Below are 18,609 nucleotides of genomic sequence, written 5' to 3'. Positions count from 1 at the left end.
AATTTCAAATTTTATAATAATATCATTTCATCATTTAATTTCTTGTCATTAAAATACAATCAAAATCATGATATATATATATATATATATTTAATTCTTATTAATATTCTAAAATAGTTATTATATAATGATTTTTTTTCTTTGATTTTTTTTTTTTTTTTTTTTTTTTTGATTGAAAATCACAGATTAAATTTCATTAAAACATGCACATGCAAAAATTTCTTATTATACGATATACGATAGAAATGTTCAATAAACAAAAAAAAAAATAATAATGAACTTCAATAATTATGAAAAATTATTGTAATTTTTATTAAGTTTCAATTGTCGTTAAAAATCTTTCTATTATAAATTAAAATATTATATTTCTATCTATATTTATATAATGATTAATGATTAAATTTAAAAAAATGAGCTAAGTTTTGTTTTCAATTAAATAAAAAAATGAATGAGGAGACACATCTTTATGAAAAAACAATGAAAAGAAATATTTATTCTTTATTTTTAAAGTTACATTATTTTTCAATATAATTACTATTTTATTGCAACATATTTTTGCTAATGCTGCATGTAATTATTCATGAAAAGTCATTATCATTTTCGTTGATCGTATTCACCATATAATCGACATTTGACATGTTATAATTTTTATCTAATTTTTGAAATTTGAAAATTAAAATAATCGAAAAGCCAATATTTGAATTGTGATAAATTAGTGAAATTTGCCATGAAGAAATGATTTTAAGAAAAAAATTTTAACTTTTCTATGAATGCATTATAAAAAGCAGAAAAAATTTGGAAAAATAATATTAAAAAAAATAGAAAATTGAAATATTTTCTTAAGCAAATATTTTTTCATTCAATTTTTGTCATAAGCGAATTATTTACATATTTATTTATTTATTTATTTTCTAATTCGATAAAATATTTATTTTTTATATAATAAATAATAAAACACAAAACGTATAAGATTCATTTTTTTATTTTCTTAAATATCGAAAATAGTTTTTTATATATTATTAACATAATATTTTATTGATTAAAACTATATAATTATACATTATTTTAATGTCAATATTATATAATGTTAAAATTAATAAAATTGCTTATTTAAAATGTTTTTATTTGAATTTATTATTTTTTTATATTTTAAAATGTTTATTTCAAAATAGTTTAATAAGAATTGATATTAAAACATTTGAAATACTATTTTTTAATTATTTTTTCAAAGAAAAGTTTATTCATAAAATCTTCTATATTTTTTTTTTTAAATAGTATTTATTTTTATTATTTTTCTATTATTTTTTATTATTATTTTTATTTATTTATTTTTTAAAAATTTATTTTTCTCAGTTGACTTTTAAATATTCTTGTTACGGTTCTGATGTTATTGAGCTTTTCGCTAAACAACTTCTCAGAAAGAGAATTCATTTATATCTTGCTAACATGATCTTATGCATTCTTGACCACGTGTTCAGAAGTTTCGGGAGAAGATTCATACGTAATGTTTAAAAATTCCAAAGAATTTCAAACATATGTTTCTCAGTTTTTGTTTCTCGTCTTAAGTTCTCTTAAATCTTTCTAATGAAAATATTGTATTTTCTATGAAATGAATTTAATTTTTTTCCATGCAATGTATAACACATTACATTAATTTAACTTGTTATTATCTTTGTATTATTATTTTTCGAAAATAAAATATTATATATATTAAATTATTTCAAAATTTTTTGCATGTTTGGTTTTAAAAATCATAATTTGAAAAATATACGATAGTTTTTAATTAATTTTTCATTAATATTAGAATATTTTGTTTTCTTCTAGTTTTTCAAAAGTACATATATTATGTAAATTTTTGCAAAATATTTTTACAAAATAAAATTAAAAAATTATAAATTGATTAGATATATAGATAATTACTATTTAACTAACTATAATTACAATTATATTTAAAATAAAATAATCAAATGATTTGATGATTAGTCATAAAAAATACATATTCTTTAAATGATATTAAAATCTAATATTAACTTTAAATATTTTGTAAATAATTTAAAGTTATTTTGAAAAAATAGATAATGGAAATATAATTCATTTCAATTACTATTTTGAAAATCATTAAAGTTTTAGAAAAATGTAGTATATACTAGTAAAATATTAAAAAAATGAATAGAACTTTTGGACAAGAAATTTATCAATTCTTTATTGATTTAGATTTTAATAAAAAAAATTTGCTTTTGTAGGAGTTCCATGTGGCATATGTCTACATAAAAATGGCAAATTCACCAAGACCTGGTGTTTGGGCTCTTGAAAAATCGATAGATTATGGAAAAACCTGGTCAGCTTGGCAATATTTTTCCGACACTGCTAACGATTGTTTAGTCTACTTCGGTGTGGATAGTCACAAAACCATTACCAGAGACGATAGCGTCATCTGTACGACAGAATATTCTCAAATTGTGCCACTGGAGGGCGGTGAAATACCAATTTCAATTTTGAATAATCGTCCATCCGCACAACATTACTTCAATTCGACTTTGCTACAAGAATGGACGCGAGCTACGAACGTTCGTTTTCGTTTTTTGAGGACGAAAAATTTATTGGGACATTTAATGTCGTTAGTGCGAGAAGACCCTACTGTGACCAGAAGAGTAAGTATCTTTAAAATTTGACAAGTTTTACCGTGATAATTAAATCCACATTATGTTCGAACCAGTATTTTTTTTTTTGTTTTAAAAAAGAGAAAGAACATATTTATTTTCGATTCAAAATATCGCGTTTCGTTATTTTATGAAGAAAAGTAGATTTAAATGAATTATATTTTTGTCTTTCGCCACGAAAACTAATATTTTACAATAATTTCTAATAAAAAATAACTTATAGAAATAAAAAATAATATATATATTGATAAGCTACGAAAAAAACATATTTCGATTATTTGCTGAAATGAAAACCTATACATTTGAATAATTTATCATATAGCATTATCATATATCATATTATAATATCATATTTTATTTATAAAAACAAAAAAAAAATTGTAATTATTTGAAATAGAAAAATCTTCGTCGATTTTGATGATTTTTAGATATATTATAGAAGATAAGATTTTTGACAATTTTTTTCTTCCGCATTGTTTAACTTTTGTTCATAGATATTTGTAAAAAAAAATTTCATAGAAATTTATATATATATATATACATTCATAACTTCATGTTGCAATTATTATTTATTTATTGTTCTTATAAACATATCGCAGCAAGCAGTTTAGAATAGATAGAATAATTTATAATAATTAATAACAGAATATGTCGTCAAAAAACTACTTTCTTATGGATTATAATAGATTTTAATTGTTTCAAATTTATTGAATTTGATTATTCCATAAATTAAAAATAAGCAAAAATAAAATATAAGACAACTAGCAAATTATAATGATCTAAATTGCAACGATAGATATAATAAAATAAATTATAAGATATAAAAAATAATATTATATTCATTATATTCTAATATTTGTTGTAATTTTCGAAGCATCCTAATATTAGATTTAAAAGATTTTTGACTAGTTTATTCATTTTTATCTATTACATTCTTAATTGCGTTTTTTTTACATTATGTTTTTTACATTAACAGAAAAGATATTTATGTACATGTAGCCACTTCTTATATATGTATAAGAAAAATTCTATGGAATAATAATGCTTTTTTTGCAAATATTTCTTTTTTTTCGCAAATATTTTTTTTTTTTGTAAAGGAAAAATATCAATTATTCAAAATATCAATTTTATCAATATATTTAAAAATCATTGAAATCATTGAAATCATTGAAATCATTGAATCGATGACGATCTCTCTATTTTGAATTATTTAATTATCAAAAAATTATATAGGAATTTAATGATGAAATTTGATAATAAGGATTATAATACGATGAAGTAAATGTAAAATTTAAGAGAGATTCTAGTTTTTAACAAATATAAAAATTAATATGTAAAAATACTTAAAGTCTACTTTTGAATCTATAAGCAATATAATTTTACTAAATGAAATAAATCGACACAGAAGTAAAATGTGTTGATTCTATTTTTTTCGTCACATTTCTATCTTATTTTATTTAGTTAAATCATTCGTAATTTAATAAACTATAACAGATATTTTTGCATACCAACTTAAATTGATTTTAGCTTCTAGAATTATTTTTTAAATTTTTTATTTATTTTGTCGAAATATTCTATATACAGAAAATATTTTATATCTATAAATAATTTAGGACCAAAATTTTGCATTTATTCAACAGAAATATCGATTCTTATTTTTAATATATTTCTTATTTCTCGATTGAAACTTGTTTGTTTACATTTTTTGCAAATGAAAGAAAAAAAAGATAAAAAGCCAAGATACTAGAAAAAACATCGGTAATAAATATAATTTTTAAAAAATTTTTTTATTTTTGGGGTATTTTAATTAATTTTTTTTATTAATATATTTATAAATTTTTTTTATTAAAGTAAATAATATGTATATCTTTCATCCTAATCATGAGATTGAAATGGGTCAACTTATAAATATTATTTTTAAATACTAAAAATTGAGAATTCCTCAATAAGAAGTTCCAAATCCAATTTTATCAACATAAAAATGGATTATTAGAGAAATAGAATATTAGAGAAATTAAAAAATTTCTTATACAATTTTTTTAACATTAAAAAGAAAATTAATTTAAAAAATATAAATTTTCATAGTTATTGAATTGATATGATTTTATTTCAATTAGTATAAATTTATATAAAATTTTTATAAAAATATATATAAAATTTTATTATATAATATATAACAAATTTATATAAAATAATAATAAGAATAGATTCACAATCTGCAATAATTTTTTATCTTATATTAAGCTTATATCAAACGATACAAATTTTTTTTTATATATATTAAGCTATGTACAATTATATGAAACTAATTGTTATTAAAATAACATTAAAAAACTTTTTGTTATCTGTTGCTACAAGTTATAACAAACGCCTACAGAGATTTTTTCATTCATTATATTTTTTCATCCTCTTTTTGTCTTAAATAAAAATAAAAAATTCTCCAAAATTTCTTCTTCGACATCTTATACAGTTCGAGATCGCAATTTCATAATCAATTTGTTTGTTAATCTTTTCTTTCTTTTCTGTTCTGTCTCTTAAGAATTGATCCGCGATTATTGATCACTTCGATATCATCTTTCATTTTTTATGTTAATAATATTATTAAAAAGTTATATAGTTATTTTATATCTATTATGCGATTTGTTACGTACATCACATTCTTTTATAATTAATATATTTCTTCAACAGATATTTTAAAAAAATTGCATTGATGTCAATCATAAAAATATATATATATATATATATATATATTTATATATATATTGAAGGACCATTTTTTCTGTTGTTTTCTATTTTTCTTTGATCTTTACCTTTTTAAATGAAAATTGATAACAAATAGCGATATTTATTACTGGCGAAAAAAATCTGGAGAAACATTCGACAACTTTTTTAAGAAACATGGAATATCAAAAAGTTTCCTCGTAGTTGCTTCAAAAAAAAATATTTATTCTTATTATTATTTTGTGTAAAAATCTGTCAAAAACAAATTTGCACCTCTTTTACTACAAAATCCTCAATTTGAAATAGTGAAATGAAATAAAAAATAATTTTTTAAATTACATTTATTTATATTTATATTATTAGCAACATCAAAATTTCGCTCATGAATTACGCCCGCACAATTACAAAAAGTAGATGATTAATAAAATTAACAATGACTAATAAAATTAAAAATAAAATTCCGACCAATAATTTAAGCCATATTTATGTATTTGATTATTGATAATAATTCTTTTTTTTATTAATTTATTAAATAAAAAAAATAAATAAATAGAAAGAAAATAAGAAAAATATATTATTTTTGATCTTATTTTATTCGGAAAAATTTTACAAATATATTGATAAAAGTTTTATTGAAAAGAAAGTAAAAAAATGAAAGAATTTTACCATTGCTTTAATTTGTCTCACGGAAATTCAATCTCAAATCGGGATTACGTTGCTCATGTCGAGTTTCATGACATAGTAATGGGATCCCCTCTCGGGATAATAAAGATGAATCTTTTGCAGTTACGTTGTAGATCAGTTTCTTAGTTATAAATTTAATATAATGTGTAAATTTTTATTGTGAACATTTAAATATGATTTCTTCTGTCATGAAATCAATTACTTTTTATGGCAAAATAGAAACTTTTTCTATTCGTTAATTATTTAGTTCTAATTTGATCTGAAACAAAACATTTCGAACAATTTTTTCTATATATTAATTCACAAAAATATTATATAATCTATATTATATAGATACTATTTTTTTTTTATACTATTTTATAGTATAAAAATTTTTTATACTATTTTATAGAAAATCATCTGATTCAGAAATTCTGATTTGATTAAAATTAAAATTAAAATTAAAATTTGATTAAAAATTATATATAAAGTTAAGTAATAAATTATATATAGAGAAATATTTTTATCTATGGAAAATTTTTTTAAGGAAGTTAAATCAACTTCCAAACTTTTTTAATATTTTTTCAATTTTTAATATAATTTCATTTAAAAATTTTTTGCAACAAGATAGAATATTGAAATTAAAATATTTTATAATTTAAAATTTTGTTCGGAATTATAAAGTTACATTACAAAAAAGCATTGAAATTTTGCGCATTGATTTTATCTTTTTAAAATAATATTTGGTTAAAAAAATTAATTTTATAAATAATTATATTTTACATATTTACTTTTATTAAAAATAAAAAATTTTCTTGAAAAATTAACAAATTAAAAAATATTTTTTTTTTTTTAATCAAATTGAATATATAATAAGTTATACATATATGAAACAATTTTCTTTTCGAACATTACTTAAAAAAATCAATGGGTTTCAATGCGTTTTTCACTTTTTTTAAATATAACTCTGTATTAATTCGAGATAACAAAATTTTACATTACAAAATGATTTCTGATCTTAATGTTCTATTATCTTGTAAAAAAAAATTTCCAAATGAAATTAATATCAAAAATTAAAAAAATTTTGAAAATTTTGGGAATTTAATTTCCCTCTTTTAATTTAACTTTCTTAAACAGATCTTTAATTGGTAATGAAATTGCTTTATGTATTATAATAATATATGTATTATATTTTACATACAAATTTTCATTGGAATCAGAATTTTTGAATTAAATAAATTTCTTTTGAAATTCCAAATACTTTACATACTCCAAATCCACTTTTGGATTTAATTAGTTAGAAAAACTATATTCACAAAAAACCGACTATACATTCTACTTCTATATGTCCGATCATGATAGCATATGCATCAGTATACAATCATTTAATCTATATATACATACTATATATACATTTTTTATGCTATGTAAATAAAATATAAAATAAAAAATATACAGATTCTTTTATACTATATACGAAAAAAAATAAAAAATGGAATTCTCGATCTCTAAATAGTTAGGAATAAATTTTTCTGTTTTAGGCACTTATATTTTAATCTAATTTAACCAACAATTCAATAAAAGATAAACTAAAATTTAAAATGAAATTTTGTGTTTTATTTTTTCATGAATTTTTAATTATATAATAAAATGCATCATAATATATTAAAATAATATATTAATGTAGCTGCTTATAGAATAAAAATCTATATAATAGTGCCCAGTTAACTATCACACAATCAAAATCGATATGTCAATTGTTATCTAGAAATTGTTCGTGTTTTATTTTACGATATGTATTTTAAGTTTCAAAAGTATATGGATGCCTTAACTAGAGTTCCAATTTTAAGAATTATGGAATATTGAAGATAATTTGTAATACTTAAGTAAACAAAAAGTGCGATAAAACTGGACATTACTATAATTATCTAAAAAATGAAACGTCTTTTTAAATAATCGAAATAATATACTTTTCTTAAAAAAAAATAAGATATGTCATTTTTCTTAATACAAATCAAAATAATAAATAAAAGATAACAATTGAATTATTGTATTTTAGTATTTTTATTCCATCAAAGATATCAGTATTGGTGGTCGATGTATGTGTAATGGCCACGCGGATACTTGTGACATATTGGATCCAAAGATGCCGAAGAAACTGTTTTGCAGATGCCAACATAATACCTGTGGACCCCAATGTGCGACTTGTTGCAAAGGGTTTGAACAAAAGAAGTGGCGACAGTCTACAGCATTTAAGAAGTTCATATGCGAACGTAAGAATAATTTTCATCTTTTTCATACAATTTTGTTTAATCATTTACATTAATTTGTTCTAAAAATTTTTTTGTTTCTTTATTGTACAAATCTCTTATATTTTTTTAAAGCTTTCATAATTTTATTTTTCGAGAATAGCAAATCACATTTTAATATTTTATCATTTATAAAATTTTATATATTTTATGTATGGAGGATCCTAATATCAAAGTTTTATTTTCTTGGAATTTTCACTATGATAATTTTCACTTGGAATTTTGATTTATTTATAAAATATTTAAAATAAGTTTTAAATATTATTCAAAAAAGTGATTTTTTTATGAAAAATCAAGTTATCTAATTATTTTATTTCATGTATAATTATAAAATGATTAATTATATCACGTGATTAATTAGTAAATTTTATCTTTTATAAAGAATTTTGATCTTAAGATTCTTATAACTAATTCTAGAAGTGATATTTAAGTTTATCACATAGTTACTGATGTTGCGTCCATAAAATCAAATATTTAAAATAAAATAAAAGAAAAAAATAAATATAAAATGCATATTTTATGATGAAAAATAGTTAGAATAACATTATTAAAAATGTATATTTATAAATCAAGTTATTAATTTAATAATTTTATTAATGATAGATAAAAAAAATGTTTTAATATTAATAAAATATAAATCAAACTGAGCATTTGTTAAATTATCTCAAAAAAAAAATAAATAAATAAAATAAAATAAATAATAAAATAAAATAAATAATTATTTTTAAAACTGAAAGATTTCCAAAATAGATCATATTAATATTAAATTTATTAATAAAAATAAAAAAGAGAAAAATAAAAAATTTAAATCAATATTTATTATTTTTTAATTTCAAGTTCATATTTTTTTTTATTTTCAAGTTTCTCTTCTTTTTTAAATAAGCACTGACGAATGAGTTATGAATAATTGAATAATAATCATTTTTCAAAAATAAATCTGAAAAATCTCTACAAAATTTTGACAATTTAATTTAATATAATCTAAAATTCATACTTTTTTAGCTTGCAATTGTTTTGGTCATTCCGATGAGTGTGAGTATGATCCAGAAGTGGACGAGAAACACTTGTCTTTAGATATTCACGATAACTATGAGGGTGGCGGTATATGTAAGAATTGTCGGGACAACACTGAAGGAATCAATTGTAATCGTTGCAAACCAACGTTTTATAGACCGGGTGATAAACCTTTGAACGCAACTGATGTTTGTCAACGTAAGTCATTGATCTGTTAAAACAATGGATTTTAATACAATTTTAATAAATCATATATTTTTTATATTATTAATTTTTAATAGCATGTCAATGTAATGCACCCAATTTAACTGGAAATTGCGCGGATATCACCGGTAAATGCGAGTGTCGAAAAGAATATACTTCACCTAATTGCGACAGTTGCAGCTTTGGACATTATGGTTATCCAAACTGCGTTCCATGCCAATGTTTTAGTAATGGAACCGATGGAGATCATTGCGAAGCCATAGATGGATCTTGTCCGTGTAAATTGAATTACGCTGGCCATTTCTGCAATCTCTGCGCGCAAGGCTATTACAAATTCCCTGAATGTTTACGTTAGTAAAGAAAAATTAAATTGAGTTAAGATTGAAAATTATAGTATTTTTGAAACTTATTATGTTATATGGAATTATTATATATATTTTACATTAAAGTTTAATAACTTCGATTTAGTATTATTTAATGTATTTAAAAATTTTTATAATATATATAATATATAATATATATGCATAAAGAATATCATAAAAATCAAATTTATTTTTTTTAAATAAAATTATGTATTTTTTTAATATATCAAAAAATATAAATTGTTTTTTTCTATAAAAAAACTATTACATTATATATTATTAAAATATTATTAGTTTAATAAATATTTTATAAAATTTTTAATTCTATAAAATTTATATAAAAGATAAGAAAAACATGAAAAAAAAATTATTATTTCACATGCTTATAGAAAAATAAGGAAAATATGAAAAGAAAATTGTTTCTCGTTTTTTATTTTTCATATGATAAATTTTATAAAATTCAAATTAAAATATCTTTCAAATTAATAATTTTTTGTTACAATTTAGATATTTTTTTTAGAAATAATATCGATTAATATGTTCAAAAATATATTCTATTTAAGAAAAATTGATCTTTGAATATTGATTTTTCTTATATATTAAAAAAATTTTAAACGTAACGAATAATTAAATTTCGAAATTATTTAACTTTTGTCTCAAACATTTTTCAATATAATCGACAGTTTCAAAAATATTTCAGTCTTTAGTCAATTTTACAATTTAACAATTTTATAATTATTTGTTTTTACAATATGCAGCTTGTGAATGTAATCCTTTGGGCTCCCATAACGCTGAATGTGATGTAATTTCGGGTAATTGCACTTGCAAGAACAACTACGGTGGAAGAACATGCGATATTTGTGAAGATGGCTATTACAATTATCCTTTCTGTACATGTAAGTATTTAGTGAATCGTTATATTAATGTTTAATATTTTTATTTTAAAACGAATTAATTATACATCGATAACAATTTAATAGTCTGTAACTGTGATTCACGTGGAACCGAGGCAGAAATTTGTGATAAATCAAATGGAACCTGTTTATGCAAAAAGGGATATGGCGGTCCTAGATGCGATCAATGCATCAGTGGTTATTATGGATATCCGAATTGTAGACCATGTAACTGCAGTTCAATAGGATCATCTTCTATTAGTTGTGATACCATAGGAAAATGTTCTTGTCTGGTTAATTTCGCTGGAAGAACATGCGATCAATGCAGTCCAGGATATTACATGTATCCTGAATGTATAGGTATATAAAATTTATATTTATTATCTATTTCTATTTGATTTAAATGTAAAAAGTTATAATTTCACTAATTTGTTTCGATAGTATTAGGAAAATAATTCCAACTTATCTACAAAAAATATTTAATTTAAAATAATTAAAATTAAGATTGGATTTCAATATTTTAAATTAATTGCTATTCCAAGCAATTACTGTTCTATTTTTTTGATTTCTCATGTATTTTAATCTTTATATATTTATTCATATATTTAATTATAAATTAGTCTTTTATCTGAAAATTTATTCTCCATTTATAATAATAATAAGTTTAAGAGTTTTAATTGTTTAAAGTATGTTGATTTTAATTAATATGATTCATATCATATTAATTTTTTTTAATAATAATACATATAAAGTATCATTCTTAAGTTAAATTGTTCGAAATTATTTTTTCAATATAAATCTATTGTTTATTTAAATTTATTTAATTTAAAATATTTTTTGAAATTTTAAACATTTTGAACATCGATTAATTTAGCTTTAAAATATTTGTATTAAATATTTTTATCTTTCATAGAATATTAATTTTTACTGTACGACAAAAAATATTAATTAAACAATTTCAAATAATTAAATAATTTTATAAAAAAATTTCTAAAACTGATAATTCTATTCTAATTATTTAGCCTGCAATTGTGACAGCCATGGTTCGATTGGTGCATCTTGTGATACAGAGGCTAAATGCCAATGTCGAGAAAATTTCGATGGTACTAGGTGCAACCAATGTAAAGAAGGCTTTTATAATTTCCCCACTTGCGAAGGTTGTAATTGTGACCCGGCAGGTATTGTAGAAACTTTTCAAGGATGTGGCTCTTTGCCTGCTGGTGAACTTTGTCAATGTAAAGATCGTGTCGAAGGCAGGATTTGTAACGAGTGTAAGCCGCTCTATTGGAATTTGCAACCTTATAATCCTCAAGGTTGTGAAGGTAAGTAAAATTAAGTTTTACAGAATAAATAATGCAATAAATAACCGTATCCTTTTTTTTTTTATTTCGTTTTAAGAATGTCAATGTAATATACCTGGTGTCATTGGAAATATTGGTGAATGCGATACAAAATCTGGTCAATGTATCTGTAAACCAGGAGTAACCGACAGAAGTTGCAATCAGTGCGTAGATGGTACATACAATCTTCAAGAAAGCAATTTCTTCGGTTGTACAGGTATGTAATTTTTATATGTATTTTTATATTGATGAAAATTATTTTATATTATTGTATACTTTGAATGGCATCGGTGATTGATCGATATGAAATTTAGAAAAGATAATAAGCAGAAAGAAGTTATAAAAAGAAAATTAATATTAAATTATGTTTAAACATTTATAATAATGTGATTTGACTTGATAGGAATTTATATTTTTGAATTCTATTTGTTAAATACCATCAAAAGACACAAAAATAAAATAAATTTTGTTTCTTCAAAATTATTTTAACTTAATTATAATATAAAATAAATATAAAATATAAAATATTATATTTATATTATAAATAAAATAAAATATAATCTTCCAATAAAATAGTACAAAAAAAATTATATATTTCATGATTCGTCCATTTTAAATTTCATGTTAATCGGTCTTCAATGTCTTTCCATTATTTATGGAAAAACATTGGAAAAATATCCATTATTTCGATAAATACAAATTATATAAATTTTTATCCTTAGACTGTGCTTGTGACATCGGTGGTTCCGTTAATCCGATATGTAATAAACAAACTGGTCAATGTCAATGCCAACCACGTGTTACGGGTCTTACCTGCAAAGAACCTTTGAAAGCTCATTATTTTCCTACACTTCACCAGTTTCAATATGAAGCAGAAGATGGAAGAATGCCCAGCAATAGCCCCGTTCGTTACGGTTTCACCGAAGATCTCTTTCCAGGATTTAGTTGGAAGGGATATGCGGTATTCTCTGATCTACAGGACCAGATTATTCTAAATGTTTATATTCAGAAATCTTCTCTCTATAGAATGGTCTTAAAATATGTGAATCCAAATAACGAACCAATCCTTGGTACAATTACTATAACTCCAGAAAACCCATCAGAAGTGGAACAACAATTTAAAGTTAACTTCAAACCAACTGTAAAGCCATCTTTTGTAACCGTCGCGGGACCTCAAGGTAATCTTCCCTCGGCCATGGTTATGAATCCAGGATATTGGTCTATTAGTATCGCTACTAAGAAGAGTCTTTTCCTCGATTATTTCGTGTTGCTTCCGTCTGAATACTATGAAGCAACTATTCTGACTCAAAATGTGAACATTCCTTGCGAGATTGGTTACAAAGAACTCTGTAGACATTATGGTTATCCTAATCTGATGATGTTTGATTCTGTTCACGGAGCTGGCGGATTCTTGAACGAAAACAATGTCAGAATCCCTTTGAGTGAATATTTTACAGATAGAGACATTTTGTATGAAATTGATAGAGATGAAGTTCCATTAATTAATGAAAAACAAGAAGAAATACATTTTGATTTAAGAATCTCGAAACCAGGTCCACATGTTTTGCTGGTTACCTATGTGACTCCTAAATATGAGAATACTACATCAACTCTTCTTATAGAGGCAAATACTGTTGGTAAAGGAAAGGTGACTCTATATCCTTGCAAATACACTAGTATCTGTAGACAAGTAGTGACCGACACATATGGCAGAGTAGCTACAATGAATTTCCCTTCGAACTATGTTAGCTTAATTTTAACTGGAGAACCTACTTCGAATGTTGCCATTGATTCTATTATTGCTATTCCTTACAATAAATGGTCTTTGGATTATGTTAAACCGAAATCAATATGTGTTAGAAAAAATGGAAAATGTGTAAAAGGCCAATTTCCAGGAGCAGCAGATGCTAAGAAAATCGAATTCGAAACTAGCAGCACAATTTTCGAATCTGAAAAAAGGCCTTTTGGCATTTATGATAATACTACCAAATTAATCTATTTGGATAGTGAAAACACAACTGTAGATATTCATGGAAAAGTCTTACAACCTGGAGATTATATATTCATTGTGCAATATTATCAACCAGATTATCCAGAATATGAGCTCGATGTATTAGTACAAAATGGTAAATTTTACGAAGCAAAAATGTCCGTTCCCCATTGTCCCAGTAACAGCGGATGTCGTAGCATAGTGAGACAAATGGACAACAATATTAAATTTCAATTAATCGAGAACTTTATGATAACCTTCAAGGAAAGTGACGGCAATGGAATATGGTTGGATTATATCTTAGTTATTCCAGCTGAACAATACAATGAAAAAATATTAAAAAAGATTCAATTCGATCAGACAAAAGAGTTTATTAAAAAATGCGGCTACAATCATTTCCATATAAATATCACCGAAGAAGGTTTCTGTCGTGATTCCATTTTCTCTTTGACAGCAAATTACAATAACCGTGCTTTGCCGTGTAATTGTGATATCAATGGTGCTATAAGCTTTGAGTGTGAAAAATTCGGGGGGCAATGTCTTTGCAAACCAAACATCATTGGAAGACGATGTGAAATCTGTAAAATGGGATTCTACGGTTTTCCTAATTGTGAACCATGCAATTGTCCCAGCACAGCTTTATGTGAACCAAAAACAGGTGCTTGTATCTGTCCACCAAGAGTCACTGGTAAACGTTGCGATCAATGTGAAGTGGGTACTTACGGATTTCATCCAATTCTTGGCTGCGAAGAGTGCAATTGTTCTCCTCTGGGTGTAATCGACGGGGATCTGCAATGTGATTTCTTTAATGGTAGCTGCAGATGCAAAGAGAACGTGGTTGGTAGACAGTGTGACAAATGTCAGCCTGGCTATTCCCAATTCCCGCATTGCGAAAAATGCGATTGTGACATTAGAGGAACTACTGAAGAGATATGCGACCAATATACCGCGGAATGCTACTGTAAGGAAAATATTCAGGGATTAGCTTGTGATGTATGCAAGGAAGGTACATTCAATATTCAAGAAAACAACGAAGAAGGTTGTACCAAATGTTTCTGTTTTGGAAAAACTAGTAGATGCGTGTCGTCAAATTTGTATAGAACCCAAATATCTGATATGGTTAACTGGGAATTAGCTCTATTCAATGAGAAAGGTGGAAATATGACGTATTTGCTAACAATCCCACATGAATTCAATTCAACGAGTATCGCAATTGATCTCACCACTAATGACACTTATGGAAACGTTATTTACTTCTCAGCACCAGAAATCTATTTAGGAAAGAAGTTAACTTCGTATGGAGGATTTTTGAATTATACTGTTTATTACAGTACTGGACCATTCGGTAACGCTATTAGTGCTGCTGATATAATTCTTCAAAGTGCCGACACAATTTTACTTTACTACGCTGAAGAACAACCACCGTCATTCACGAACTTTCAAGCATCTTTGGAATTAATCGAGATGAACTTTGTGACCCATAATCGCCTTAGCGCCACAAGGGAACAATTGATGGTGGTTCTCGAAGATCTTCAAGGAATATTTATTCGAGCTACATACTGGAATCCTAGTATAAGAGCTTCTTTATCGTACATGACTTTAGATGTAACTACGGAGATTTATTCGCCTCAATACCTTCCAGCAAGTAGTGTTGAACAATGTCAATGCCCACCTAATTATCAAGGACTTTCATGCGAAGAATGTGCTTCGGGATATTACAGGGTACAATCTGGACCTCATGGGGGATACTGTGTTCGTTGTGAGTGTAACGGACATGCGGATACGTGTGATGTGAATACTGGCATATGTTTGGTAAGTTAATTCAATGAACTTATTGATTCGATTTCTTGTTATTTGGATATCACTATAAACAACTTTTTTCTTTTCATTATTCGCAAAAAAACTATCGGTACTTATGCAATTTTATATGTATTATATTAGGGTATCCTATAAGTTTCTTTCTTTTTCTTTAATACGAAATGAATACACGATATTTGTTGCGATATTTTATTGCGTTATATATGAACCGTTCTGCTCTATCACCTTCTTCCATCTGTCAAAAAACCTCATTTTTTCCAATTGGGATTTATTTGCAAAATATTTTTCGAGATGCGTTTTTATTTCGCTTATTTGGATTTGAATCGTTTATCATGGAGAGAATTTTTTAATAATAGGAACAAGTAATAGTCGGATAGAGTAAGATTTGGGAAATACAGAAGATATGTAGAACGTCCCAATCAAACTGTAATAGTTTTTTTCTTACAGTCAATGTGCAACATGCGGTTTTGCATTATCGATGATGGCCTCGTCGATTCGCCAATTTTGGCTGTTTTTCTGCTATGGCATGTTTCAATTTATCAAGTTGATCGCAATATTTATAAAAATTAATGGTTTTACCTTGAGAAAGGAGCTCATGTGGAATATACCTTTCTAATCCCATCAAATGGATAAAAGAACTTTCTTCGAGTGAAGTCTTCGCGACAATTGAAGGTTTATTGTCCTTAAATCAAGTACGTTTTCGATGCATATTTTGATATAAAATCCAAATCTCGTTTCCAGTGACAAACTTTTTTAAAAAAAGATCTCTTTCATGTCGCTAGAGAAGGAAATCGTACGTAGAGACGCGGTTCATAAAGTCAGTCTCCGTCAATAGCTGTGGAATCCAAACTTCACATCGATCGACATATCCCATCCTGATCAGGTGATTATGTACTGTTGTCTTGGGAATGTTAATAGCATTCACTATCTTGCGCATATTATATTGCGGATTTTCAGCAAACATAAGCCTTGATAAGGTCCGTATTCGTCAATGTTGGGCAGCCGCTGCGGCCTTCATCTTTCAAATCAAAATTGCCAGCTCTAAATCTCTTAAATCAATTGCAGATAATAGCACCACTTCCGTAAACAGTATAAAATTCGTCTGTAGTATCATTTGTACTATCATCTTTTTTAAAGCAATAAAACACAACATGCCCTAAATGCTTCCTTTGGCTATTCATATTACCAACGAAATTACTTTAAAAGAGTTCTGAGATGACTGAAACCGATGCCATAAATGGTTAATAGATAAAGCTGCATGTTCATATAAAAATAATCAATTAAAGTCAGTCCTAGCGTGATGCGAAAGAAATTTATGAGACACCCTAATAGATAAAATTCACATTAGAAATATATATGTAATTTTTTTATTACAGGATTGCAAAGACGGTACAATGGGTGATCATTGTGAATTCTGCGAACAAGGTTATTACGGAAATGCTACCGGAGGAACTCCCACTGATTGTCTCATTTGCGCTTGTCCTTTGCCTGTTCCATCCAATAATTTCGCCACTGGTTGCCAAGTGAATGAAGAAGGAAACAAAATAAGCTGCGACTGCCTTCCTGGCTATTATGGCGCTCGCTGTGAATCCTGCGCTTCCGGTTACTATGGAAATCCTGAAACTTATGGCGAATATTGTAAACCCTGCGAATGTTCCGGCAATATCGATACCAATCAAATCGGCTCCTGTGATTCCAGAACAGGAGAGTGTTTACGTTGCTTAAACAACACTTATGGCGAAGCTTGTAATCTTTGCGCACCAGGATTTTTCGGTGACGCTATCGAGAGGAAAGATTGTCGCAACTGTCTGTGCAAAGAATGTGGAATGGAACATTGTGACAGTTACACGGGCCAATGCTTCTGTCGCGAGAACGTGATTGGAGAACAATGCGACCGTTGCGCAGATAATTACTATGGTTATGATACGTGCGACGGTTGTAAAGCGTGTGATTGTGGAATCGCTTCGGAAAGTAGTCAGTGCGATGACATGACTGGCCAGTGCTTGTGCAAACCTGGTGTCACTGGACGCAGATGTGATCAATGTATTGCAGGTAAAAATCTTTATTTCACGATTAAATTTCGTTCTAGACAAAGCAAAATTTTATATTTATTTTTATGTGCTTCTGATTGTATTTGATGAGTAGAATCCAAAAATGTAAATTTTAATCAGAAAATCATTATATATCTTTGAAAAAGAATATGATGATATCTTTGATTCATTCAGTCAAGTGATTCCGAACTGATTTATGATTTCTTGTCTTTATGGATTTATCATTCGTTTTCGGATCTCTTTGTGAACAATTTTAAATAAAAAAAAAAGGAATAGCGAGTTGCTTATTTTGAGCCAGATTACAAGATTTGTAATCTAATATTGATCTATATTTATATTAACTTTTTCCATTAAAGGAATAGAATTGATAAAACTAGAGAGATTTTATATTCAAGATGATTGAAAAAATAAAAATTTAATTGATAATATATCTAGAGATTTCAAATAGAAATTAAAAAATTATGTAATTCTATTAATAAGTCAGCGTAGATAATTTATTCCTTGCCATCATTATAATTTATGAACAATAGTCCAATCCATTTTTTATTAAAATGTTCATGAGATTAAATCTGAATGCTTATTAA

General features: G+C 25.2%; 1 protein-coding gene across 1 annotated transcript in view; it reads left to right on the top strand.

The window, feature by feature from the left end:
* Nucleotides 1–18,609, top strand: part of LOC122719556 (laminin subunit alpha) — a 44,406-nt gene that overhangs the window by 11,205 nt on the left and 14,592 nt on the right. The window contains exons 3-12 of the mRNA XM_043945483.1: nucleotides 2,244–2,651; nucleotides 8,104–8,317; nucleotides 9,356–9,565; nucleotides 9,649–9,921; nucleotides 10,692–10,829; nucleotides 10,914–11,186; nucleotides 11,849–12,148; nucleotides 12,225–12,383; nucleotides 12,889–15,968; nucleotides 17,351–18,026. Coding sequence (XP_043801418.1) covers nucleotides 2,244–2,651; nucleotides 8,104–8,317; nucleotides 9,356–9,565; nucleotides 9,649–9,921; nucleotides 10,692–10,829; nucleotides 10,914–11,186; nucleotides 11,849–12,148; nucleotides 12,225–12,383; nucleotides 12,889–15,968; nucleotides 17,351–18,026 — 5,731 coding nt within the window. The remainder of the gene's footprint in view (nucleotides 1–2,243; nucleotides 2,652–8,103; nucleotides 8,318–9,355; nucleotides 9,566–9,648; nucleotides 9,922–10,691; nucleotides 10,830–10,913; nucleotides 11,187–11,848; nucleotides 12,149–12,224; nucleotides 12,384–12,888; nucleotides 15,969–17,350; nucleotides 18,027–18,609) is intronic.

The sequence above is a fragment of the Apis laboriosa genome, unplaced genomic scaffold (assembly GCF_014066325.1).
Source record: "Apis laboriosa isolate Shangri-la unplaced genomic scaffold, ASM1406632v1 scaffold84_cov144, whole genome shotgun sequence".
NCBI classification, from domain to species: Eukaryota; Metazoa; Arthropoda; class Insecta; order Hymenoptera; family Apidae; genus Apis; species Apis laboriosa.
This window is presented reverse-complemented; position numbering and strand designations above follow the sequence as displayed.